The following is a 21,323-nucleotide window of genomic DNA, read 5'->3' on the forward strand; positions in this document are numbered from 1 at the left end:
TCGCCGAAACGACAACGACGATGGCTCCAGAACGCCGGGTACCTTCCGCCTATAGGAGCAACTCCCCTGCGAAATCACTCGCATCAACGTCTTTTGCTGCAGTGGATTGTGCCCATTAGAGCACTGCACGGGCCTCAATCTGAGGCCCGAGCCCGGCCCGGGCCCGAGACCTGGAGCCCGAGCCCGGCCCAGGCCCGCGGCTTCAAGCCCGGGCCCGCTAAATTATCGCTCTAGCGAGCCCGGCCCGTGAATCCCGGAGTGAAGCCCAGCCCGGGCCCGGCCCGGCCCGTTCCACAGTAAGCTTGAGGTATAATTGCTCACTCTCAGCAAGTAGACTGCTACTACACCGATAAGGAACTGGCCGACAAAGGTTCTGAGACGGCAGTTTTGCTTCCAGAAAGTTGCTTCTTTTTAACCGAGAAGGAAGTGGTGAGGAGTAGTGCTCGCCATGCCCGTCTTTTGGAGAGTGATCTCGTGTAGGTGGGCAAAGATTAATTCGGAAGTTACGATGGTTAAATATAAAGGGCTGCATACACGCGTAGTAGTCTCCTTTGCGTCGCCCGTGATTTTAATCAGTTATATTCTGCCGCCGGCAAAGCATAAATATTAAAGCTGCCTTGCAAGCAGTAGGATGAGATTTATTTAGTGAACGCGATCTTACACGTTGAGCTCATAGCCGAACTGATCGCCTTTCAGCAGAAACGAAAAGCTAAAAGGCTTGAATATTTCACGGTACGTGCTTGGAGACTACCAGCGTCCTAAACTAATATGTTTATAACGAATGCATTTCTAATAGTGTCTAGGTATGTTTTCGGATGACGAACGATCAATGGCCAATTAAGCCCGGTTGCATTTTACTCTTACACACCGCGACGTGGAAATAAGGAAATAAATAAGTCAGTGAATAAAGCTTAGTTTTTCTCTCAGCGCGTACTATAACTCGTAGCTCATCCGTGTCGCTGCTTCAATGCCGCAGTTGTGTACTTCACTCTGCAATAGTGAACGAAAAGTCGGACACCAGCCGTTTCTGTACGGACCCAAGCCCAGCTCGGGCCCGCAGCTTTAAGCCCGAGCCCGGCCCGGGCCCGCAACTTCAGGCCCGACATAATAAATCATGTCCCGGCCCGGCCCGCGGGCCGGGCCGGGCCGGGCCCGGGCTTTCGGGCTGGCCCGAGCCCGTGCAGTGCACTAGTGCCCATTTCAGACCATCGCAGTGGAGTGGACTATGCGAGTGCGAGATAAAGGCCGATTCACACGACGGTCTGTTCGCCCGCGGTCCGCGCATCACGTGTCCATGCGTCAGCTCGACTGCGCGTCCTGCACTGATATTACAGCCCCTGAAGGCTGGGCGCTCAGTCGGAGACCATGCTGCACGGTTTGTTTGCAGCGGTTGGAGACAGCTCGTGCCCTGCTTCCACCCTAATATTGTCTCAGACGCAGCGGACGACAGTCACTGTCACCACCGCAGGGTCGCTATACGGTGGGGCCAGAAAAACAGTCCAGATCGGCTATCTTGGAACACAGACATTTTGTTACATATTGTGGGGTTCTACGGCCGCTTTTTTCAGCCATTTAAACTGCGCGCGCAGGCAGCGCAACTGTGCATGACCGAAGGGTTGGTGGCCTGTGACCGCTGAGGGGAAGACTTGATAAGGGCTGCAAAGCGGCGCGCCATATGGGCGCGCAGTGGAATTTTTGCATGATTCCTGCGGGAGCGCTGCTTGAGCGTGGCCACGCATTCGGCGGTCAGCACGAGCCTTCAGGATGTACAGCCTTTGTCAAAAGTTTGGAGCCCAGGGGGTTTTCTTTTGAGCCACACTGTGTCGTTCTTAATGACACTCTAGCACTCCAAATTTCCTGAACGTGAAAAGATTTCTGGTACTGCCTCCTGCAATAGGTAGGACTTCCACGAATGCTCCTGAAGTCCCAATATAACGCTTAGAAGTGAACTCCCTGGGCTCTAAACTTTTGACAAAGACTGTACGTATACTTAGTACACGGACAGCGGGGTGACACCGCACCGGGATCCAAAACGAAGATGGAACCATGGCATATGCAAGGATAGATGAGCTGTTTGGCGTGAATGGCTGCTACGCAAGCAGCCGGGTTTCTTGTACAGTCGTCAGCACGCTTAACACGAACGCTCGAGCGCGTCTTCTATTGACATTAGCACCGCTGGGCGTCGGCCGCTGCGTCTGAGACAATATTAGGGTGGAAGCAGGGTACGAGCTGTATCCAACCGCTGCAAACAAACCGTGCAACATGGTCTCCGACTCAGCGCCCAGCCTTCAGGGGCTGTAATATCAGTGCAGGACGCGCAGTCGAGCGTTCGTGTTAAGCATGGTGACGATGGTACTGTTTCAAGCACTTATTGTTGTCGCTTTGTCCCATCCGCGTCTCGCGGTACTTTCTGTTTAGTTCTTTTTAACTGCCCTTTCAACTCTGTATTTTTGTTCTGCCGCGCTCAGGTGTAGCGCCTGTTTCCTTGTAGCCTTAGCCTTGCACTGTCCAGAAAGTGTAGCGCATGCTTGGCTCCTTTGTTCTATAATGTGCCCCTTTTGAAGCGTTGTTTTGGTCCGGAATAAACCGGTCTCTTTTACGCTGACTGTGGGTGTGTCACTCGCCGGGCGAGACAACGGCTCGTGGACCCCGTTCCCTGGAAGGTGAGGCCTTCAAAATCTAGGTCAACGGACGATAGAAATGGGAAAGGCGACGTCACCAGATGAGTGTAGTGGCGCAGGCATGGGGAACCAGTCCTGCAGCGCCCTGGGAGGTCCCGGGATGAAGCTGGCACTGGTAGGGAACGGCACCAGGCAAGCAGATCACTGCGAGATGACGCCCCGGTGATGCCGGAGGCAAACAAGCCGGGGAGCGCCGGTGCCGTGAGCCAACAGCCAGCGTCAACGGCATGCATAGCGGCCAAGACGTGCCTCGGCGAGAGAGCACAACACGGCGCCGAACGCGCGTGCTGAAAGCCCCAGGTCCAGGACTCTGTATGGAACGGCGGGCACCCAGGTCTGGAGCATCGGCCGCCTCAAAGTCTGGCAGGACGGCCCGTCTTCTACGAATCTACTTCGCTGTCTCATTCACTTGCCACGCGCCGTACTTAGGCCCACGCCCTATGCGGGCGTCGTCACTTTCATCGCTGGAAACGCTGGCCGACGAAATGTGTCACAAGTTCCTCGGTGGATCCGTTGCGCACGGATGAAAGTTCGACGAGGTGTGATCGCTTGCGGCGATAGCATAGTGCTATCGTGCAGTGCTCAGCTACGCTGACCTGTTCGCGGCGCAGTCAAGGCAAAACTTGTTATTTCTGCAGGTCTAGCTGACTTCAGACAAACAGACGACGGGTTTTTTCGATATTGGAAGCCTTAGCGCTAACGCACTAAAAGAAAGGAAATTAAAAACTACGTACTGACATTTAATCGAAAAAAAAAAGTAACTGCATTATAACGATTCGGTGCTACATCGGCCAGAGAAGCCCAACAGAAAAGGACGCTTTTGCCAACCAAGCCAGATTTTCAGCCCACCCCCGACGCCCACTGACGTCACACTGTTTGAAAAATAGGGAGAGGTCGTCGCTTTCGCAACCGCAGCACTGCTTCTTCCGTTTTCCCGCCATTTCGCGCCTGGCTAGTTTAGGGGAAGAGAGCAAATTCCCAACAATACGATGAAAAGAGACCGTTGCGCCTGCGCCTCCTCCTCGAGGCTGTTTCACATGTAAGCGACTGAGCGACGCGACGAGAGATTTCCAGCTTGTTGATACCAAAACATCGTCTCTCTGGCCGCTCGAGCCGCCCCTACCACCCGAAACAGGTTTTTGCGCCGCGGGGACAGAAATCGGCAGCGTTTTCGCTTGCATGTGAAAGTGGCTTCAGGCGTCTCAACGACATTTTGAGTCACGCAGTTGCAGCGCCTGGTAACCGAGCCAGAGGGCCGCATAGACGCGATCGCACAGCTTGTCAGGTATTCACGTGACATATCGGCGCCATTTTATGGTACAGCCAGGGTGTCGAACCGGAACCTAAACCGGAACCAAACCCGAATCTTCACCCGGAACCGAACCGAACCGAACCCATATTATTTTCGCCATCTTGGAACTGAACCCAAACCGGAACGATTAAAGGAACCGTTTCGAACCGGTTCGGGACTCGGTTCAGCCCCACTTTTTTGGCATCTCGGTATACTTTTTTTTTTTTCGAACAAAACGAGATGATCTAGCGTGTAGATTTGCCCACCCGTATCTGTCTGCGCTGGAAAGTGCGAAAATGGCACCCAGTGTATGCGACAACAAACTTATGTCTGGTGCCTGGGAAGAAGCCTAATTGACGATTCTGTAATGTACTACCGCCAATGCTAGAGACTTGTACGTAAGGTTTCTGAAAAATATTGAGTTATTACTCCTCCCCTTTTACATATTTGCGTAAGGTTTTAATCAAATTGTTAGGACTGCTCGAACTCAATAAAGGATTATAGACACTAAACTTTTGTTGCGTGCTTTCTTCTTTCAAACAATGCGTTAGACATTGGTGTATATAGAGCACATAATATATAATTTATATTTGAATTTCTTCTTGACCCTGTTCTGGTTTCATCAACAGAGCGATGGCTGTGACGTGTAGTGGAATTCAGGTCACCTGAGGCGCAAAAAAAAAAAAACGACAATATGACTGCTGATACGCCGTTCGTTGTAATTCTAGATCTTGAATCAGGCTGATTTAAGTGTTATAGTGAGTCAAAACAACATATCAGCGTTTGTATCAGTTTTCCCGCGCCTCACGTGACCTAATGTTAAACCACACGTCACAGCCATCATTCAGTTGATGAAACCGAAACAGCATGGGATAATAAATTATTTTCTAAATTATTTAGCGGCAGTAGGCGAATGCCACACGGTGACCATTTATTCTTATATCTAGGGCGTCATTTGAAAGAAGAAATTACGCAATAAAAATGAGTGTCTACAGTTTCTTTAAGCACCGATTGAGAATACCTTCCCTTCCTTTGTGTCATTTACCACAAATCTATGAAATATTAGCGCGAGGACCCAACAACGTTGTGATGGTGGTTTTTGAGGAAAGGAAATGGCGCGGTATCTGTCTCATATCTCGGTGGACACCTAAACCGCACCGTAAGGGAAGGGACGACGTTGGGAGTGAGAGAAGAAAGACAGAAAGAGGTGCCGTATTGGAGGACTCCGGAATAATTTCTACCTCCTGGGGATCCTTAACGCGCACTGACATCGCGCAGCACACGGATGCCTTTTGCGTTTCGCCTCCATCGAAACGCGGCCACCGGGGCCGGCTTCGAAACCGGGTGCACTGAATAAGTAACCGAGCGCCCTAACCACTGAGCCACCGCAGGGGGTAGTGCAACGTTTACTTTTGTTGGCGTTCGTTGTCTGAGACAGCAGGTTCTAAATGAAACCCCTTATGATGGGTTAGTGGTGCAATAAAAAAAAATGGTTCAGTGAGTGTGGAGCTCGGCTGCTGATTCCATAGTTGCGGGTTCTATCCTGGCCTTGAGGGACGCATTTGGCAGGCGGCGAAATGACAAAGTGCACGTGCTCTGTCGCACGCTGAAAAACCCCACCTGGTCTCCCCTCCACTACACGGTCTATCCTATAGCCACAATGTCTACTCGACAAGTTAAATCAGAGATATTACTACTATAATTACCAAAAGAAGGATGTATAAATTGGTAATATTGGGAACAGCGCTAACACAGGACGGAGTGAGAACACAACACAGGCGCAATATGATCGTAAACCAACAAGCCCAACTCACAACTGTTCTGTGTATAAATTGGTGCAGCTTCTTTTTTTTTTAGAATTCGCATATTCTTGTTTGCACGCGACGGCAATAAGCAACTAAAGGCGGGCTCTTGGCAACGGTGGAGATATAAGAAAAAAATTAATACCGATTACACGAAGGGGCAGTGCGGAAATGCATGCGCTCGCTTGCATGCGATCGTGATTACGCCCAGAAAGATACTACTGCGATGAAATATAACTGCGCTGAAATAATTTCGTTATGCCGATCCGCTGCTGAAATTATTCTGCTTATAAAAAAAATTGATGTCAGTCGCCAGTGGGCGGCGATCTTGAATTCTCTGTCTGGCGGCTTATATCTACTTCTCGCTGTCATACTTCCGGTTCTCGGTGTCTGGCACGACAGGCTTATGATTGTTGGCGTTTTTTCGTAGAACGCCTGGGCGACGGCATAAGGTGAGCCTTCACAACAATCCGCCTCGGCTATATCGGGTACAGGGTACCAGCGAGTGCCCGGATGTGCGCCCACAGGAGTGTGCATCAAGGGTGAAGGCTGCAATTCGATGGAGGCGAAATGGAGGCGAAATGTCAGTGCACGTTAAAGAACCCTAGGTGGTCGAAAGTTCCGGAGCCCTCCACTACGGCGTCCCTCATAGCCTGAGTTGCTCCGAGACGTTAAACCTCAATAAACCAAACCAAACCATTTTATTGCTCAATGGTTTCTCGTTGATCGCACAGGCAGAAAATCACTGACCATGGCACAAACGTCCCCTTGGCGCGAAGGTACGTCGTAACGCGTAAGGTCCATGTCTGAAGCGTGAAAAAGGTTTTTGTAGCCGATTGAAACTGCAGTCGAGCCCACTTTAAGGAACCTGACGGTCACGCGGGTTCCGTTCGTTATATCTGATGTTCGTAGCAAGTGGATTCTTCGCATAACACGATCCCGGCCGCGGCGGCCGAATTTCGATGGAGGCGAAATTCTAGAGGCCTGTATACTGTGCGATGTCGGTGCACGTTAAAGAACCCCAGGTGGTCGAAATGTCCGGAGCCCTTCACTACGGCGTCCCTCATAGCCTGAGTCGCTTTGGGATGTTAAACCCCAATAAACCAATCTTCGTACAACATCCAAAAATGCTAAGGCCGCTAAAAGTGGCGTTTATTTCTTATAAAACTGCGTTATGCGTGCCTACTTGTCCAAAGCAGAGCCTGCCGTGTCTCTTTCCAGGCTATCTAGAGCGGTCATTTAATCCACGTCGAGACCCTTGCTGACAACTAACAAATATAGGGATGGGATATAACTAATCGTAGATGAAGTGTACACGGCAACTGGTGGCAGGTCGGCCACATAAATAACATTCCTGGCAGTAGGGGAGAGCTTGTACTTGGTGTTCAGTGTCTTCGTCAGAGCACGGACCTCTGCGATTTTGTGGTCCGCAGAAACGTAGTTATCCGAGGAAACATCTGGCCAGCTATGAATTAACGAAGCGTTGCCAGAAATCTACATGCGTCTGGTCACGTGTGTTTTCGAGCTGCTTTTCTCGTTCCTGGGCTGGTGCAGCGAAGAAAGTAGCGCAGCGCTTTTGGCGCAGAATGCATCAATTGCACTGTCCGCTGTATGATGCTGCCTGCAAGTGGTAGCAGCGCAAAAGTTGGAACCAACTGGGTAGGCTATGTATACCACAAAACCAGCATAGCCAGCAAGGATTTCAAAATTCTCAAATCTCTGCTGTTAGTTCATCCACGGCCGTGGTCAGTAGCTTCGCCTTCGACGATGCCCCGTCTCGCGCGCACCGCGCTTCTTCCATTTGGGATGCTTTGCCCAGCCGGCGAACACGTAGGCAATGATTGCCCTGGTAGGCCATCGACGCGGGCTTGGCCGGCGGTTACTTACTGTTTCAATAGAGAGTAATAGCATATTGTTACCGTGTTTACGTTACCGCTTACAGTGTTACCGGACGCCGGAGTTTCCGTTTAGCGCTGCGCATGGCATGCAGTGCCGCCTTTTAATTGCATTTCTGGGTCGACATTACTTTCCGGTTGAGAGACGCTCTTTCATCTGCGTGCTTAGTGGAAGCACGACCTCTTCAACTTCGAGGGTAATTTACCGCGCCTCCTCGTTCGCTATAGCCAAGTGGTGTGGCAGAGTTGTTCGTTGTATCTGCGACGAATTTCCATTGCCCTTTTGCATATTTTGACGGCAGCACAGCACCCGCTAGTAATAAACGAGCGTTCGTTATATCTGCGGCGGTTAAAGTGGGCTCGACTGTACATCCGCTGAGTCACTTTAATACACTGGTATCAAGAAAGTCTAGGTAAGGCTGTAGCTGTATGGGTATAGAAAGTAATGACCGATCGCAACATTTGTCGTCTGCCTTGTGGGGAGGCCGTATGTGTATCCTAAGGAAAAGCGAGTGAGAAAACCGAATGAATCAGCACAAAGTTTTCTCGCGAGCATATCCAGAAAAGAGAGGCGAGTACTTAGTCGCCTATTACGCACAGCTGCCAGAAAGGCGTTGTTTGTAGTTTTGAAAATAAATGTCTCAAACAAGTTGGGGGACAAATGGTGCACGCCAGATTAACCCCTTTCTATCAAGGGCGCAAGAAATTCTGTTGACGCAAAGGCTGCCTTTGATAGCGCCCCAGGAAAAGTCACAAAAGTGCTATGTAGTGCAAGTATATCTTCTCTTTGCACAATGCTGCACTTGCAAGAACGTTGCAGCGCAACGTCGCAACGAAGATGCTGCCAATTTGTGTCCGTGCAAAGACAAAACGTTCTCAACCGATCCAAGCATGTTTCTTTTTATCATACTATTTTTATTTGAAGAAAAGAGGTTGACATCAACATAATCAGCCAATGTCGTAATTTCTCACTGTAGTAGCGAGAAGCCACGATTAGCTGTGTTTTTGAAGATACTGAGCGATAGGGACTCGGGGTATATAGCGTGAGTCACAAAGGTGATGTCGAAGTTGTGATTTGAATAAAATATGTTTGGTAAGCTTTGGATGTTAGGGAGAGCCAGTGCTTCCATGAGGCTCTCATTGGGTGGCGGATAGGCGGTGGAGGGATTTTGGCACATTTTCTTACCATGTAGTAAAGGAGGGGGGGGGGGGGGGGGGGACTGGCAAGTCGGTTTCGGGGCGACGGAAAGGTGTCTGTCTGTATGTAGGAGCCGATACATGACAGCTTCGTTTCTGAGCATGCGCGGGAACGTAGAGGGCGTGTGCCGCGGTCATTTCTGTGCCCGCGTAAGTACACTGCGTACGAGGGGGTCTCCGAAACTTCCCAAGCGGGAGGGTCTTGTAGATGCAAAATCCACCGACTTTTCGCCTTTTACCTCATAGGTGGATTGTGGCGTATGCATCGCCGATTCACATTAATTTCGAGTTCATTTAATTTCGTGGTTCTGGCCGTAAATTCGTCTTTTTGCTGCGGACAATAAATAAAATCGGCAAAACGACAACATCTCGCATTAAACAAATTTTTCATGCTTAAGCAGCGCTGTAAACAGGTCAAAAGGAAGACGGGATACGACACGAGCGCTAACAACTGATTATTTCATTCTGGGAAAAGTATATAAGGCAGAGGACACAGTGAACAACATGAAAAAACAGAACAAAGATTAAACCTAAAAACCATACTGCGCATGTACATCATAGTCGAGTCATGACATCTTTTTCAATGACATTCGAGGGCTATCTTCCATAGTAGACGGCACTCCCTTATCTCCTGGACCTCGCACAGTTGGCAAGAGAGCCTAACTCCTTATCTACCAAACTGATAGATGGTGAAGCAGCACACTCATCTGCTTCCTTCCTGATCATATAGGCCTCCACCGGCTTGCTACAAATTCGATCAGGGTGATTAAACAGGAAAATTGTCTTATCTATAGGGAGGGCGGGGGGGGGGAGCAATCGTTGCACTCTATGCAATGCCAAACCAAGTTGTACGACCCCGCTCCTTTTTTCACCCATCTTTGATGTTCGAACCCATCTGCTCATTGCTTCCTTTCACTTAGATAAGAGTGCCCTGTTTAATCACCCTGAACGAATTTGTAGGGAGCTGGTGGACGCCTTTACGATCAGGAAGGAATAAATGAATGTCTTGCTTCACCATTTCACCATCTATCAATTTGACAGATAAGGAGTTAGGCTTTCTTGGCAACTGTGTGCGGTCCAGGAGATAGGGGAGTGCCGTCTATTATGGAAGCTAGTCTTCGAATTTCGTTGAAAAAGATGCAATGATTTGACTATGATGTGCATGCGCCGTATGGTTTTTAGGTTTTAATCTTTGTTCTTCTGTTTTTTGGGTTGTTCACTGTGTCCTGCGCCTTTATATACTTTCCCGAGAATAAAATAACCAGTTGTTAGTCAGCGCTCGTGTCGACTCTCGTTTTCCTTTTGTCCTGTTTACTGCGCTGCTTAAGCATGAACCCTTACCAACTAGCCCAGTTTTCCGTTCTTGTAAACAAATTTTTGCATGTGCCAGAAAAAAATACGGTAAACAGCACAGCAAGGTTGACGAAACCTATCTACATTCAATTTTTTTTTGTCCTGAACCCGTTTGAACTGGTTCGATACGGTCCGAACCGGTTCGAACCGGAACGCAATGTCCCTCTGGAGCCGAACCCGGAACTGAACCCGAAAGGCATGAACCCGAACCCGAACCGAACCCGAAAAAATTCCGGTTCGACAGCTACAGCACTCAGCTTCAGCAGTGCAAAACTAAGCAGGCGGCGTTAAGCTGAATAGATATGTCGACAGCCTTTCGCTGTGCTACACGCACTACAAAATGGCAGCCAACGTGACGGAACCCTTCGTTTTCTTGGAAAGACAAAAAGTACGCCGGAAAGCCTTCTGGGCGCCTGCATCCATAGAGCCCCATGACAACCATGCGTCGTTGTAAGTTGTGTGCCGTCACAAATGGCGGGGCTGTATGCTTGTTATAGTTCACTATAATGCTTGTGCAGGGCTGTTTCACCATTTTCGAGAATGTTATATTTCTGTTACATTCATGTTGTTTACATGTTTCATTAATGTTCGGGGAAGGTTATTCTAACGTTTATATGTATAACATTACAAAAACGGTAGAAAAAAAGGAGATTACGCACATTGAAATAACAGTTGACCAAAACAAAAATGTAACATTATCGTGTTGTTTCGGTGCTACCTGGGTCCAGTATGAAAGCGAACAAAGAGCATTCAATTCATGATTACTTCATAATTATGTTTGACAGATGTACTTTTATCTGTTTTATAGCTAGTTTTGCTCTTAGCGCACAGTATCCAAAAAGTCAATTAAACTGCAGTAGAGAAATAAACAATTTTCCTTTTGTGCAAACCGCTGTTTCCTTTCGTCTTAGAGGGACCTGTACAGTGGCACATGCACCAAAAGTCAGCTTAATATTTGTTCTCGTAATATGCAGTGGCACGTAGTCCACTGGCATGAGACAGCTGCAGCCGAGCTTGTGTACTGCTGTAACGAAGCAACGGCTATAATGAATAAATCGCGGGACCTCATTCCACTTCGTTATAACGATTCAACTGTATAACAACTATGGTAAGAAAAAAATACAAGAAGCTGCTGTTGATGACAGACAATATAGCAGTGATAACAGAACGAAAAAATCACAAATGTGGTGATCAAAAAAACTTAAAAGGTCAGTGACCGCAATGCGAAAATTTTTCAGGATTAGTGATGGTAACAATTGAGAGAGGGAGTTTGTTCCATGGTAGAGCAGCTACAAAGATGTACCGTTAGCGACAAATGAAACGTTAGCACAAGCGATCAGAAACATTAGCGACAGTTTCATTTGACGCTGATAGTGAACGCGAGTGCAAGAAAACATTTCAGAGGGTTTAGTATGGCTAAGCACGGAATATTGTGCAGTATCACTAGTTACGATGGGAACTTAAGGTCCTTACGCACTAAAGGCCTCTACTATAAACGCCATTCGCCGGGAGGCATTTCACCTAAAGACCCTGTAAGCATTTGCCTCGAAGGCCTTCACCTGCCAGGTTGCTCACAACCCGGTGGGCCGCCGGCCACAAACTAAGCTTCAGGGACGTAAGTGTGCCCGAAATCGGAAAATCCGCCTAGTAGAGCTACTGCACTTAAAATTTGCAGATTTGTCGATTCTAGCAGAAATATATGGGTAGGAGGCAAACAAGACAGGCGCTTTTAGTGAGGCATATTATGAAATATATAACAAATAATACATAACAACACTATAATATCATCTTAGAAACTTCTAATACTAGTAAGAAAGGCAAAAAAATGAACAGTCTTCACTTCCCATTGACAACACTGACATCCATGCAATGTCCCTGCGAAATCTTGAAAAGACATGCAGATATCTCCAGGGAGTGCGTAGAAACTCGTACAGCCCTTTTGGCCGCACTTTCTGTGTCCAAGGTCGGGCCGTAGTAAGTCCCTGAGGATTTTCACAGGCCTTAACGAGGACATATTGGTTTTTGGTTAAGCGACAAATTTCCCTTACAATTTTTATGCGCGGAAGAGAAAAAATTCGCTCGGTCCACGCGAAAAATATGCGCAAAGCTAACTTACATTTTATGCCGCAGCGGTGGCTCAGCGGTTATGGTGCTCGGCTGCTGACCCGAAAGCGGGTTCGATCCCGGCCGCGGCGGCTGGAATTTCTTTGAAGGAGAAATTCTAGAGGCCCGTGTACTGTGCGATGTCAGTGCACGTTAAAGAACCCCAGGTGGTCGAAATTTCCGGAGCCCTCCACTACGGCGTCTCTCATAGCCTTAGTCGCTTTGGGACGTTAAACCCCATAAACCAAACCAAACCTAACTTACATTTTCTGCGATTTAGACGCGAAGTAAGAAATGACAACAGCTTATTACAGTGGCGTAGACATTTTTAAGGGTGATAGCTGCATATAGCATCACACGCTGTCACGCTGAACATGTCTAAAAACAAGCAGATATGCGAAGCACAGGTCAGGCTGCAGAAACGCTACAAACAATGCAGCACCAACATACTGAGCATACATCCAACAGAGCGACGAAATTGCACGAGCTTTCCACGAGTGATATAAACAAGAAATGAAAATGAGCGGACCATGTCGCAGATATCTTCCATTATATAAAAAGAAAACATGAGTCCACTCTGCAATCTTCGTCGCGGACATTATGGAAACCACGATGGAAACGCAACGAGACGTGATTCAAGCAAATGTCCGTAATATCACCCGAACGAGATATCCACCGGATAATGTCAGGACATCTAAAACAAGGACTTGCACTGTCATCTCTCGCAAGTAATCAAAGATGTTAGGATATTTGGCTATGATTAATATCCCTGGGACCTGGGGTTGCCACTCCTAAATGCCATTGTGGGAGTGCTGAAGAAAGAAAATGGACAAATTGAAATTTGCTCCGTTTCTTACCAAAAGAGAGAGAGAGCGAAAGAAATGCAGGATTACGCCAGGAGCTTCTTTCCTTTATTTTCATAACTTTTTTTTTCTAGTTCCCTTTTAAACAAGTCTGCTCAGATTTAAAAAAAAAATGCCCTTAAGTACTTTGTAAATGACCTATCGCTTTGAGAGAATAGCGCTTGTCTTCTTTTTTTTTTTTTGACGTACTCAGTATCAGCACTGTAGTATCAGCGTTGGCCTGGGAATGGCCTGAAACCCTGAAAACTTGACAGAAACCACTGGGAGTGGGACACATGTTGGGATGTTGGGAATGGAACTATCCTCTACCGGCATACCGTTCGTCATCGACATCACGCATACAGCAGCATTTTTTTTCTTTTGCGTCGTCGTCTGCACGTGTTGTTTAGCGAATTTAAGCAGCAAAGTCTACTCGCTGTTTGCGTTGCAAAGGCTTGAAACAATGCTCATTTAGTTGCAACTGATTCTCCGTCCCCCCTCCGAGTCTTCTTCAACTGCTGGAAGTTGCAGAAGATGCCGCCCGTGGTGTCCTTGCTGGAACGTTGCTCACGATGTCTTGTTTCGAAGTCGAAATCAACGGTTTTGCGTCGCGCCATCGCCTCCACCGTTCTGCGGCATAGTCAAGACAACTTCGCCAAGGACAACGAGGAAAAGCTTTCGAAGGCTTCACAGAATGCGGACTATAAAAAAGAGAATGTAGCCCGATTGTTCCGCGAGTCGGCTACGTTCGACGCTGAACGGCAACAGAACACCGACGTGTGGTCGTCACCCGCCTACCCTGTGAGCTTCAAGGTCCCTGATGAAGAGAAATACGAGGAGACGGTTCGCGTCGACCCAAAGAATACCAGTGTCATTTTGTTTCCAGGCCAGGTAGGTCTCTTCCATTCCAGTACTGTGCTGGCTGAGTGCAGAAACGCAATTGGGTTGGTTTGTTTTAAAGCCAGCTTTTGTTTCATTTCTTGGCGTGTGTGATCCCGACGCTTTTTCGCCGTCCACTTGATATAAGAACAGCTTTAGCAGTCAGGTACGTTGTCAGGTGGTAGGGTTTTTATGTGACAAAGTAAAGAACAATGCTGCATGTACTTCAGAATGCAGCCTAAAGGTGAACACACCTCCAATGGTAAATGAGTTTGCATGCTGTTAATGCTTCGTCGAAAGAAACAAGAAAGCGCATCAGTGAAAAGCGGGCACAAACCGCTATGTCGATTTGGACCACTGCCTTGTGTGTCCAAAAAAGAGCGATAGTCCACTGCACCTCAGCAGTGACTGAAACAGTAGATTTTAATTGCGCTCTCACCTTTTCTCATAAATATTATATTTTCACGGCGACAAATTGTGTTGCGCACATAGCAAAATCCGTTGTTGGCGCACGTCGTAGTGCACAGAGCATTACTCCGAAGTAAATCACTTTATTAAGAAATCACTTTAAATCACTTTATTAGGATAGTTTATTTCTCATTCATCCAAAAGCCAAAGTTTACTGTTCTTTAATATTATGCATCAGTGCAATTTAGTACCTCAGATAAACTGTAAAAATGGTTTATTGTGTACTGACTGAGCGGAAGTTACAATTCTACCCAGAATTCTGCAGAGTGGCACTGTTCAGTTTTAAGGCACATTTTATTTGGCTTTTAGCTTATATGGGTTGTGCTATGTTCCTGTGCTTCACTTTGGCTCGCTTACTTTGCAGGGCTCCCAGTTCGTGGGCATGGGTCGCCACCTGCTCCAGTACCCGAACGTGGCTGCCATGTATGAGCGTGCTAGTGACATCCTCAAGTACGACCTGCAGCTCCTCTGCCTTGAGGGCCCCAAGGAGCAGCTTAACAAGACTGTGCACTGCCAGGCTGCTGTGCTGGTCACTTCTCTGGCAGCAGTGGAACGTCTGCGAGCCACCCAGCCATGGGTGCGCCGGATGAGCTTTCTGTCCCCACATCCATGAACCATGCCATTGCTTACGACTGTGAACCAAGAGTACAACTATTTATGCTCTTCCCTGTTTCTAGATGACTTGCTTCCAAGCATTGATGTGCCACCTGAATGTGGAATGAGAATAATTTAGGAAAAACTGTTTCTCGTATTTCCACACAGGGGCAGGTTCATAGGCAGCTCTTGAAGCGAGGTATAGTCTGATATGGACCATGTATTTTTTTAGCATTGCTTGCAGAAAAAAGGCAGGTTAATGTGCTAGTGAAAAAGAAATTTTTTCTCTCACGTAGGGCGATTGCCCTCGCCCTTCTTTAAATCTGTCCCTATTAGCATGTGTATAGTAGCTTAGCACTGCTGCTTCCTAATCTTAGGCCCCCAAAATGGTGATTTTTCTTTCCTTTTGTGCAGGCCATTGAAAACTGTGTGGCAGCAGCTGGTTTCAGCGTTGGAGAGTATGCAGCCCTTGTATTCAGTCAGGCGATTTCCTTTGAAGATGGTACGACCTTTTGACTTAGGCATAAAGGCGAGCTTTGTGTCATGTTGTAATTCTATTTCAGAGAACTAGAATTAGCAGTTGTAAGATTGAGAATTTGTGTCGTGCTTAACGTGCAGATAGAGGTTTCATGCACTTGTTTCTTTTTGCAGTATCCACAGCAATCCCTACATGTAAATTTAATTTAAACTAAAGCTACAAAAGATGGCCTGCCTTGCCTTTAATACAAGTATTGCTAGACTGGGATTGTTGCCTTGATTCCTTCACTCCAAAGATTGAAGTCAAGTTTGCTGCAGCATTAGTGCTTTTGACTGTTCAGATGTGAAGCATTATTTTGGCACATCATATTTGTCCTTTAGCGGTGCGGCTTGTGAAAATTCGAGGAGAAGCAATGCAAGCAGCCTCTGAACTGGTGCCAAGTGGACTGATGACTGTATTCCTGATGACGACGGCGAACGCAAACTTCATTTGCAAGCTTGCCAGGGAATGGTGTGATCGCAAAAATATTGAAGATTCAGTATGCAGTGTGGCAAACTACTTGTTTCCTCATTGCAAAGTCATTGGAGGTCACGAAGAGGTAAGTGGTAAGCATTTTTATTTCATAAAGTAACAGGCTTGAAGTGAAATGCTGGTGGACTTGTATCTCACTAGTGCTCCCAGCTTGTGCTCATATGCTGAGTTCAATTATTTTATTGAAGATAAATGAATTTCTCCTAGCTGAATTGGTTAAATGTAACATGGGAGGGCTTACCGTCGCTAGCTGCTTGTGAGCTGTGAGAGGCACCGTAGTCAAGGACTCCAGATTAATTTCAGCAATGTTGTGCTGACATCGCACAACACAATGTTTTTTGCATTTCGTCTCTGTTCAAATGTAACCTCCTCAACAGGAGTTCATTTCAGTGACCTTGATCTCCGCAGCCAAATAAATAGCCACTAAGCCACTGTGGTAGGTGGTCCATTAAATAGAATGAATAGTTGTGCATATATGCATCCTCACTATGCCTGCTAGCTTCACTGTGAGCTTGTTTGATGCAGTATTCATGATGCCAAGGATCTCTTTCTTTAGTCAACTGAGCTAAATTGATAAGTCTGCAGTTAGATTGCAGGTGACCACGAAATTCTCTGCTGTAAACTCATGCACTGTTTGGTTTGCAGGCACTGAGGTTTATTGAGCTAAATGCTCGCGATCTTGGTGTAAAGAAGATGAAGCGGCTTCCCGTGAGCGGCGCATTCCACACTGCTTTGATGCGTCCCGCACGAGCGCCACTAGCCAAGGCACTGCAGGCAGTGCACATCAAAGCACCCCGCATCATGACTCACTCAAACCTGGATGGCATAGCCTACCGCAACCCGGACGAAATACGCCGCAAACTGGAAGAACAACTGGTTAGTGGTTTATCTAGGGGAGGGGGGCTTCAGTAGACTGTTCTGGCCACAGTGTGATAGTGCATGATGAGGTGGCTTCTTGTACAGCTAAGAAGCAGAGGCAACTGGCAGAGTCATGTCTTTCTCAATTTTTGAAAGTCAATATTCATTATTTTCCTAGGAAGGTGCTAGGTGATTTTTAGGTGTACATTAGATGTTCAAAAACATCATGCACATCGTGGACATCGTGCACATCCCTTGCTCTCTTTGTGTGACTGTTAGAACTTCAGGAAATTTTAAGCTTGTGGGTAGTAAAAGCAAAAAAAAATGTCAAAATTGTTTTTCTAAATTCAGGGTCATAAGTTGGTATGTAATAATACTTTTATTCCTGTGTTCTTTTTAAAAGTAAAGGTAAAAAGCTGGAAAAGTTGTCTTTGATGCCATTTTTATACTGCATTTTCTTTTTATTAGTTCTCTTGAGGTATAATACTACAGAAACAGCTTTGCTTGCAACTTGCTAGTGGTGTAAAATAGTAAAACTTTCACTTTTAGGGGGATTTTTTAATACACACTGCTCGGTGTCTTAGGTTGTGGCATGTAGGTAGCTATATCTAATTGAGCAAAAAGTGTAGTTCTTGGATTTTACATGTGCATTATTATTCACACTAATAGGACCCACCAGCCCAGTGTTAATAAATCATTATTTAAATAATTTCATTAGTATTGCTTGCTGAAGTTTACTATCTTTTGTAACATGGCTGTGCTGGGTGTTTTATTCCCAATAAAAGTATGTCCTATGTCATTCCTGGCAGATAAGCTCACTTAAGATTAAGTCTTTTGTTTGGGTTTTGGTTACAGGTGATGCCGGTCAAGTGGGAGCAACTAATGCAGGTGGTTTACAACCGGGATGTGGGTGAAGAGTTCCCTCGGACTTTTGAGTGTGGTCCTGGCGTCACACTGAGGGCTGTGCTCAAGAATGTGAATGGAAAGGCGTGGAATGTTTCTGAAAGCGTCAGTGCTTAAGTGGCGACAATTTTTGTGTTCTTCGTGCCACATCATTTATCTGTCAGTACTTTTCTGTACTGTATATGTGCAAGGACAAAACAGCATTTTTTGTCATATGCTGCACTGTGAACTGTTGTACGCTAGCATTATTTTAGTCATAACTTGAACATTTTATTACTGTTTGAAACTTTGCCTAGCTTTATGTGTTGGCTAGCTAAACTGTCACAGAAATAGCTGATTGGCACTCTTTGTATTAAATTATGGTGTGGAAATGGCATCTCCCCAGGACATCTCTCCCTGTCTGGGAGTTGGCATAGGCAAGGGCAGATCTGGTTTATTTCTAGCATGCTTAAAAAAAATCAGCTGCAACTGGACCCTTTTCTTGGTTGTAAGCTAGCAAGAAGTCAAGACGGGTACATCTTGCTGTCAAAAGTATTGCTGTTACCACTTTGTCCAATGTCTGCAAGGTCTGTTGAATGTTCTGATGCAGTAGCTGTGTCTATAGTCATGCAGTTGTTAATGCACAATAAAAAGAAGTATTTGTGCATGCACTGTGTTCTCATGTCTTGCTAAAACACCGCACCTTCGCATTTGAGAAGAAGCTGGAATGCATAGTTGTGTACAGGGTTCTTTAATAGGAGAGGGATAAGACATACTGTTTTTGTCCCCACACCTTTCTCTCTCTGTGCTCACCTTGAGCAGGTTAAAGATATCTGTGACTGCTCTGGCCCTATCTTCCACGTGCTTATGCTAGAGGGCATGCAGTATACATTTCCAGTGTGACTTGCATGCATTTCGTGCAGAAGTGATCAGTGTTGATGTGGCTGCCATGGTCACTCACTGACTGTAGTGTTCTGTTCCTGAGCATGGGTGTGTGGGCTTCATGCTTGGTTGCAACTGCCACATTCTGACAAAAGCGAGGCAAGTAGAACCCACATATAGCACACCTTGCTGCAGCAAATGATGTCTTAAATTTAAAGTGGTTTGATTGAGTTAGCAATGCATTGCTTGTGCTGAACTGGACATTGGGGCTAGCTTAGGTATGCGCTACCACCTCCAAAACATGAGTTTTCGCAATCCTCAGTGCATCTTGCTGCCTCTGAACACCTGATGAGTAAATGATAGCAGTGCTTGAGCCAGGATAGAGCCCCTATCAACAATATGCCTGGCCCAGTACCACTTTCAAGGCCACACTGAGCGATGGTGCACATGGGAAGGAAAATGGCACATGATGTGACCTGACCAGAGAAGGTTAAGGAAAGCAGTCTGCATTTAAATTGTTTGAAAAAGTTCTTTTGTTCAATGCCAAATATTCTGTACAAGAGTATCTTTTTTTTGCTAATTGAAAGTAAGTTTCTCTATGATTTAGATAATTCATGATTCCATCTTAGAGGTCATCTGTGTTTTTGAACTTGCACCTTAATGCAAATTTGTAAGTGTTTGTGTCTTCTTTCTTTCGTGTATTGAGACCTGGTATTCCTCTGCTATGCAGCATTCCTTTGTTCGCCTGCAAGGTGACAGCAATCGCATGCATGATGAGCTATTAACAAAAGTTTGTTGTCCATGAATTAGGCTGTATCAAATTTATGTATAAAACACAAATTTGTGTGCATCCTATAGTTTGTGGTAAATGCTTTCCTCTGTACAAAAATGCATGTTTTGAGATTTTGCTGAATCTTAGAGAACCCCAGGGGGTCAAAATTAATCTGTAGTTTAAATATGGTGTGCCTTGCAGCCTCTGTGCAGTTTGAGTATCCAAGTATGCCTCTCTTGTGTGCATAATATACTACCTGGGTAGAATATCTCCAGGATGCACATGGCCCAATATGCATGCATAATTAAGTGCAATGTCTGCTAGTGATCATTTCATTTGACTTCCACAGATTAGAGCTCGTAAGTCTGACCTTCACTTCCACAGATGTGGTCTGAAGTTACCCACTAATAACATAGCTATTGGCTTCGATTGCCCCTCGTGTCCTGGACATTTTTGTTCCAGATAGTACACCTGATGTCACAGGATTATTTCTAATCTTTCATCTAAGGTACTGTTTTGCTCTTGAGGCATTCACAATCTTTTTTTCTAACTTTTGAGCATGTTTCAGTTTTGTATCTTGGCATTTGCAGCAAATTGTAGAAGCAAAAGAAAAAATTGGGTGCGTTTTCTTAGCTGTGTGACCGTGTAGGAGCTGCTGATCGAGTATAGGCAGTCGTGTAGCTTCATAAGTAAAAAGTGTGAACTCCATTATTGGCTTCATTGTCAACTATGTGTATGCTAAAACCAGTTAGCAGAAGGACTTTTCGTGTCGTCTGAAGTAAAATATTTAGACTGCTAAAAACCCCACATTGGAGAAGTGCAGAATTGGGGGACAACAGACTACGTGGCAGATGAAGCAGGCGTGATGCATCGCTTTATCCAGAATTCAAGGAGCGTTCAATGAGGGTCCAGTTGGTGCAGCATGTTTTCAAACATAACTGTGCCAGGAGACGAGACACAGAGAAGTAGGCTAGACTTACTCACATATACATAAGGAATAATTTCTTGCAGCCATGCACACTTGTACATGAGGACGGAGTGCGAGGTCATCAAAGCAAATGTGGGCTAGGACAGTCTACCGTTTTCTCCTGAAATTTGTATACAGGTGTGTATGATTCCACGTGAGCTTAGTTGGAAGAAATGCATTGTATCCTGTCGATATCATTTGCTATGTCGTCTGTTGTCCTCGGTTCTACGTTGGAGCTAATTTACTAATTGGCCCAGCTTTGCCCCTAGCCTCCATGCCTAAATTACTCCTGCTGTGTGTGGCTGCACAATGAAGGCATGTTATTCGATTTGCTTTAGAAATTGTAGGCAGTATTTTAAAGAAAGAAAAGTACTGCAACAAAAAGACTCGGCACTTATTAGCAAATGCAATGCATAGCTGCTGGCAAGAAATGTTCCTTGCAACTTGCCGAAGAATCTTCTTCGAACTCCAGAGGTAATGTTACAGCTCTCTATTACAAATGAAACGCCAAGTGCCTCCAATGGCCTTCCTGTAAAAATGAATGCACCAAATCCAGCTAGGTCAGCACTTTTCCAGCTGTAGCTAGCTGGAAGTGCCAAATTTTTGGCTGGACGCAAAAAAAACGTTCTAGGTGGTCACGGTTCCCGATTCAATAATCCAGTTGGAATATAAAATTTGTTTTTAGCTGTACGCGGGCACAGCTAAAAGAAAAAAAACGAAGGAAGGTGCATAAACCGCTGCATCGGGATAACAAAAAAAAAAGCTTGCAGGCTCTGGCGGCCTGCATGTGACTTGCGTGCATTCTTGCGTTGCAGTAACAATCAGCCCAAAATAAAGCATAATGTTCA

General features: G+C 46.2%; 1 protein-coding gene across 1 annotated transcript; it reads left to right on the forward strand.

Annotated features, from left to right (window-relative positions):
* The first annotated feature begins 13,506 nt into the window (after window positions 1-13,506).
* On the forward strand, window positions 13,507-18,525 carry beg (malonyl-CoA-acyl carrier protein transacylase beg). The gene is made up of 6 exons (XM_089580440.1): window positions 13,507-14,055; window positions 14,876-15,088; window positions 15,520-15,607; window positions 15,964-16,181; window positions 16,760-16,990; window positions 17,828-18,525. Exons 1-6 carry the CDS (start codon window positions 13,699-13,701, stop codon window positions 17,990-17,992), a joined length of 1,272 nt encoding a protein of 423 aa, XP_089436566.1. The 5' UTR covers window positions 13,507-13,698; the 3' UTR covers window positions 17,993-18,525.
* The last annotated feature ends 2,798 nt before the right edge of the window (window positions 18,526-21,323 follow it).

This window comes from Amblyomma mixtum, chromosome 3, assembly GCF_055824585.1.
Source record: "Amblyomma mixtum isolate Tamu chromosome 3, ASM5582458v1, whole genome shotgun sequence".
NCBI lineage: Eukaryota > Metazoa > Arthropoda > Arachnida > Ixodida > Ixodidae > Amblyomma > Amblyomma mixtum.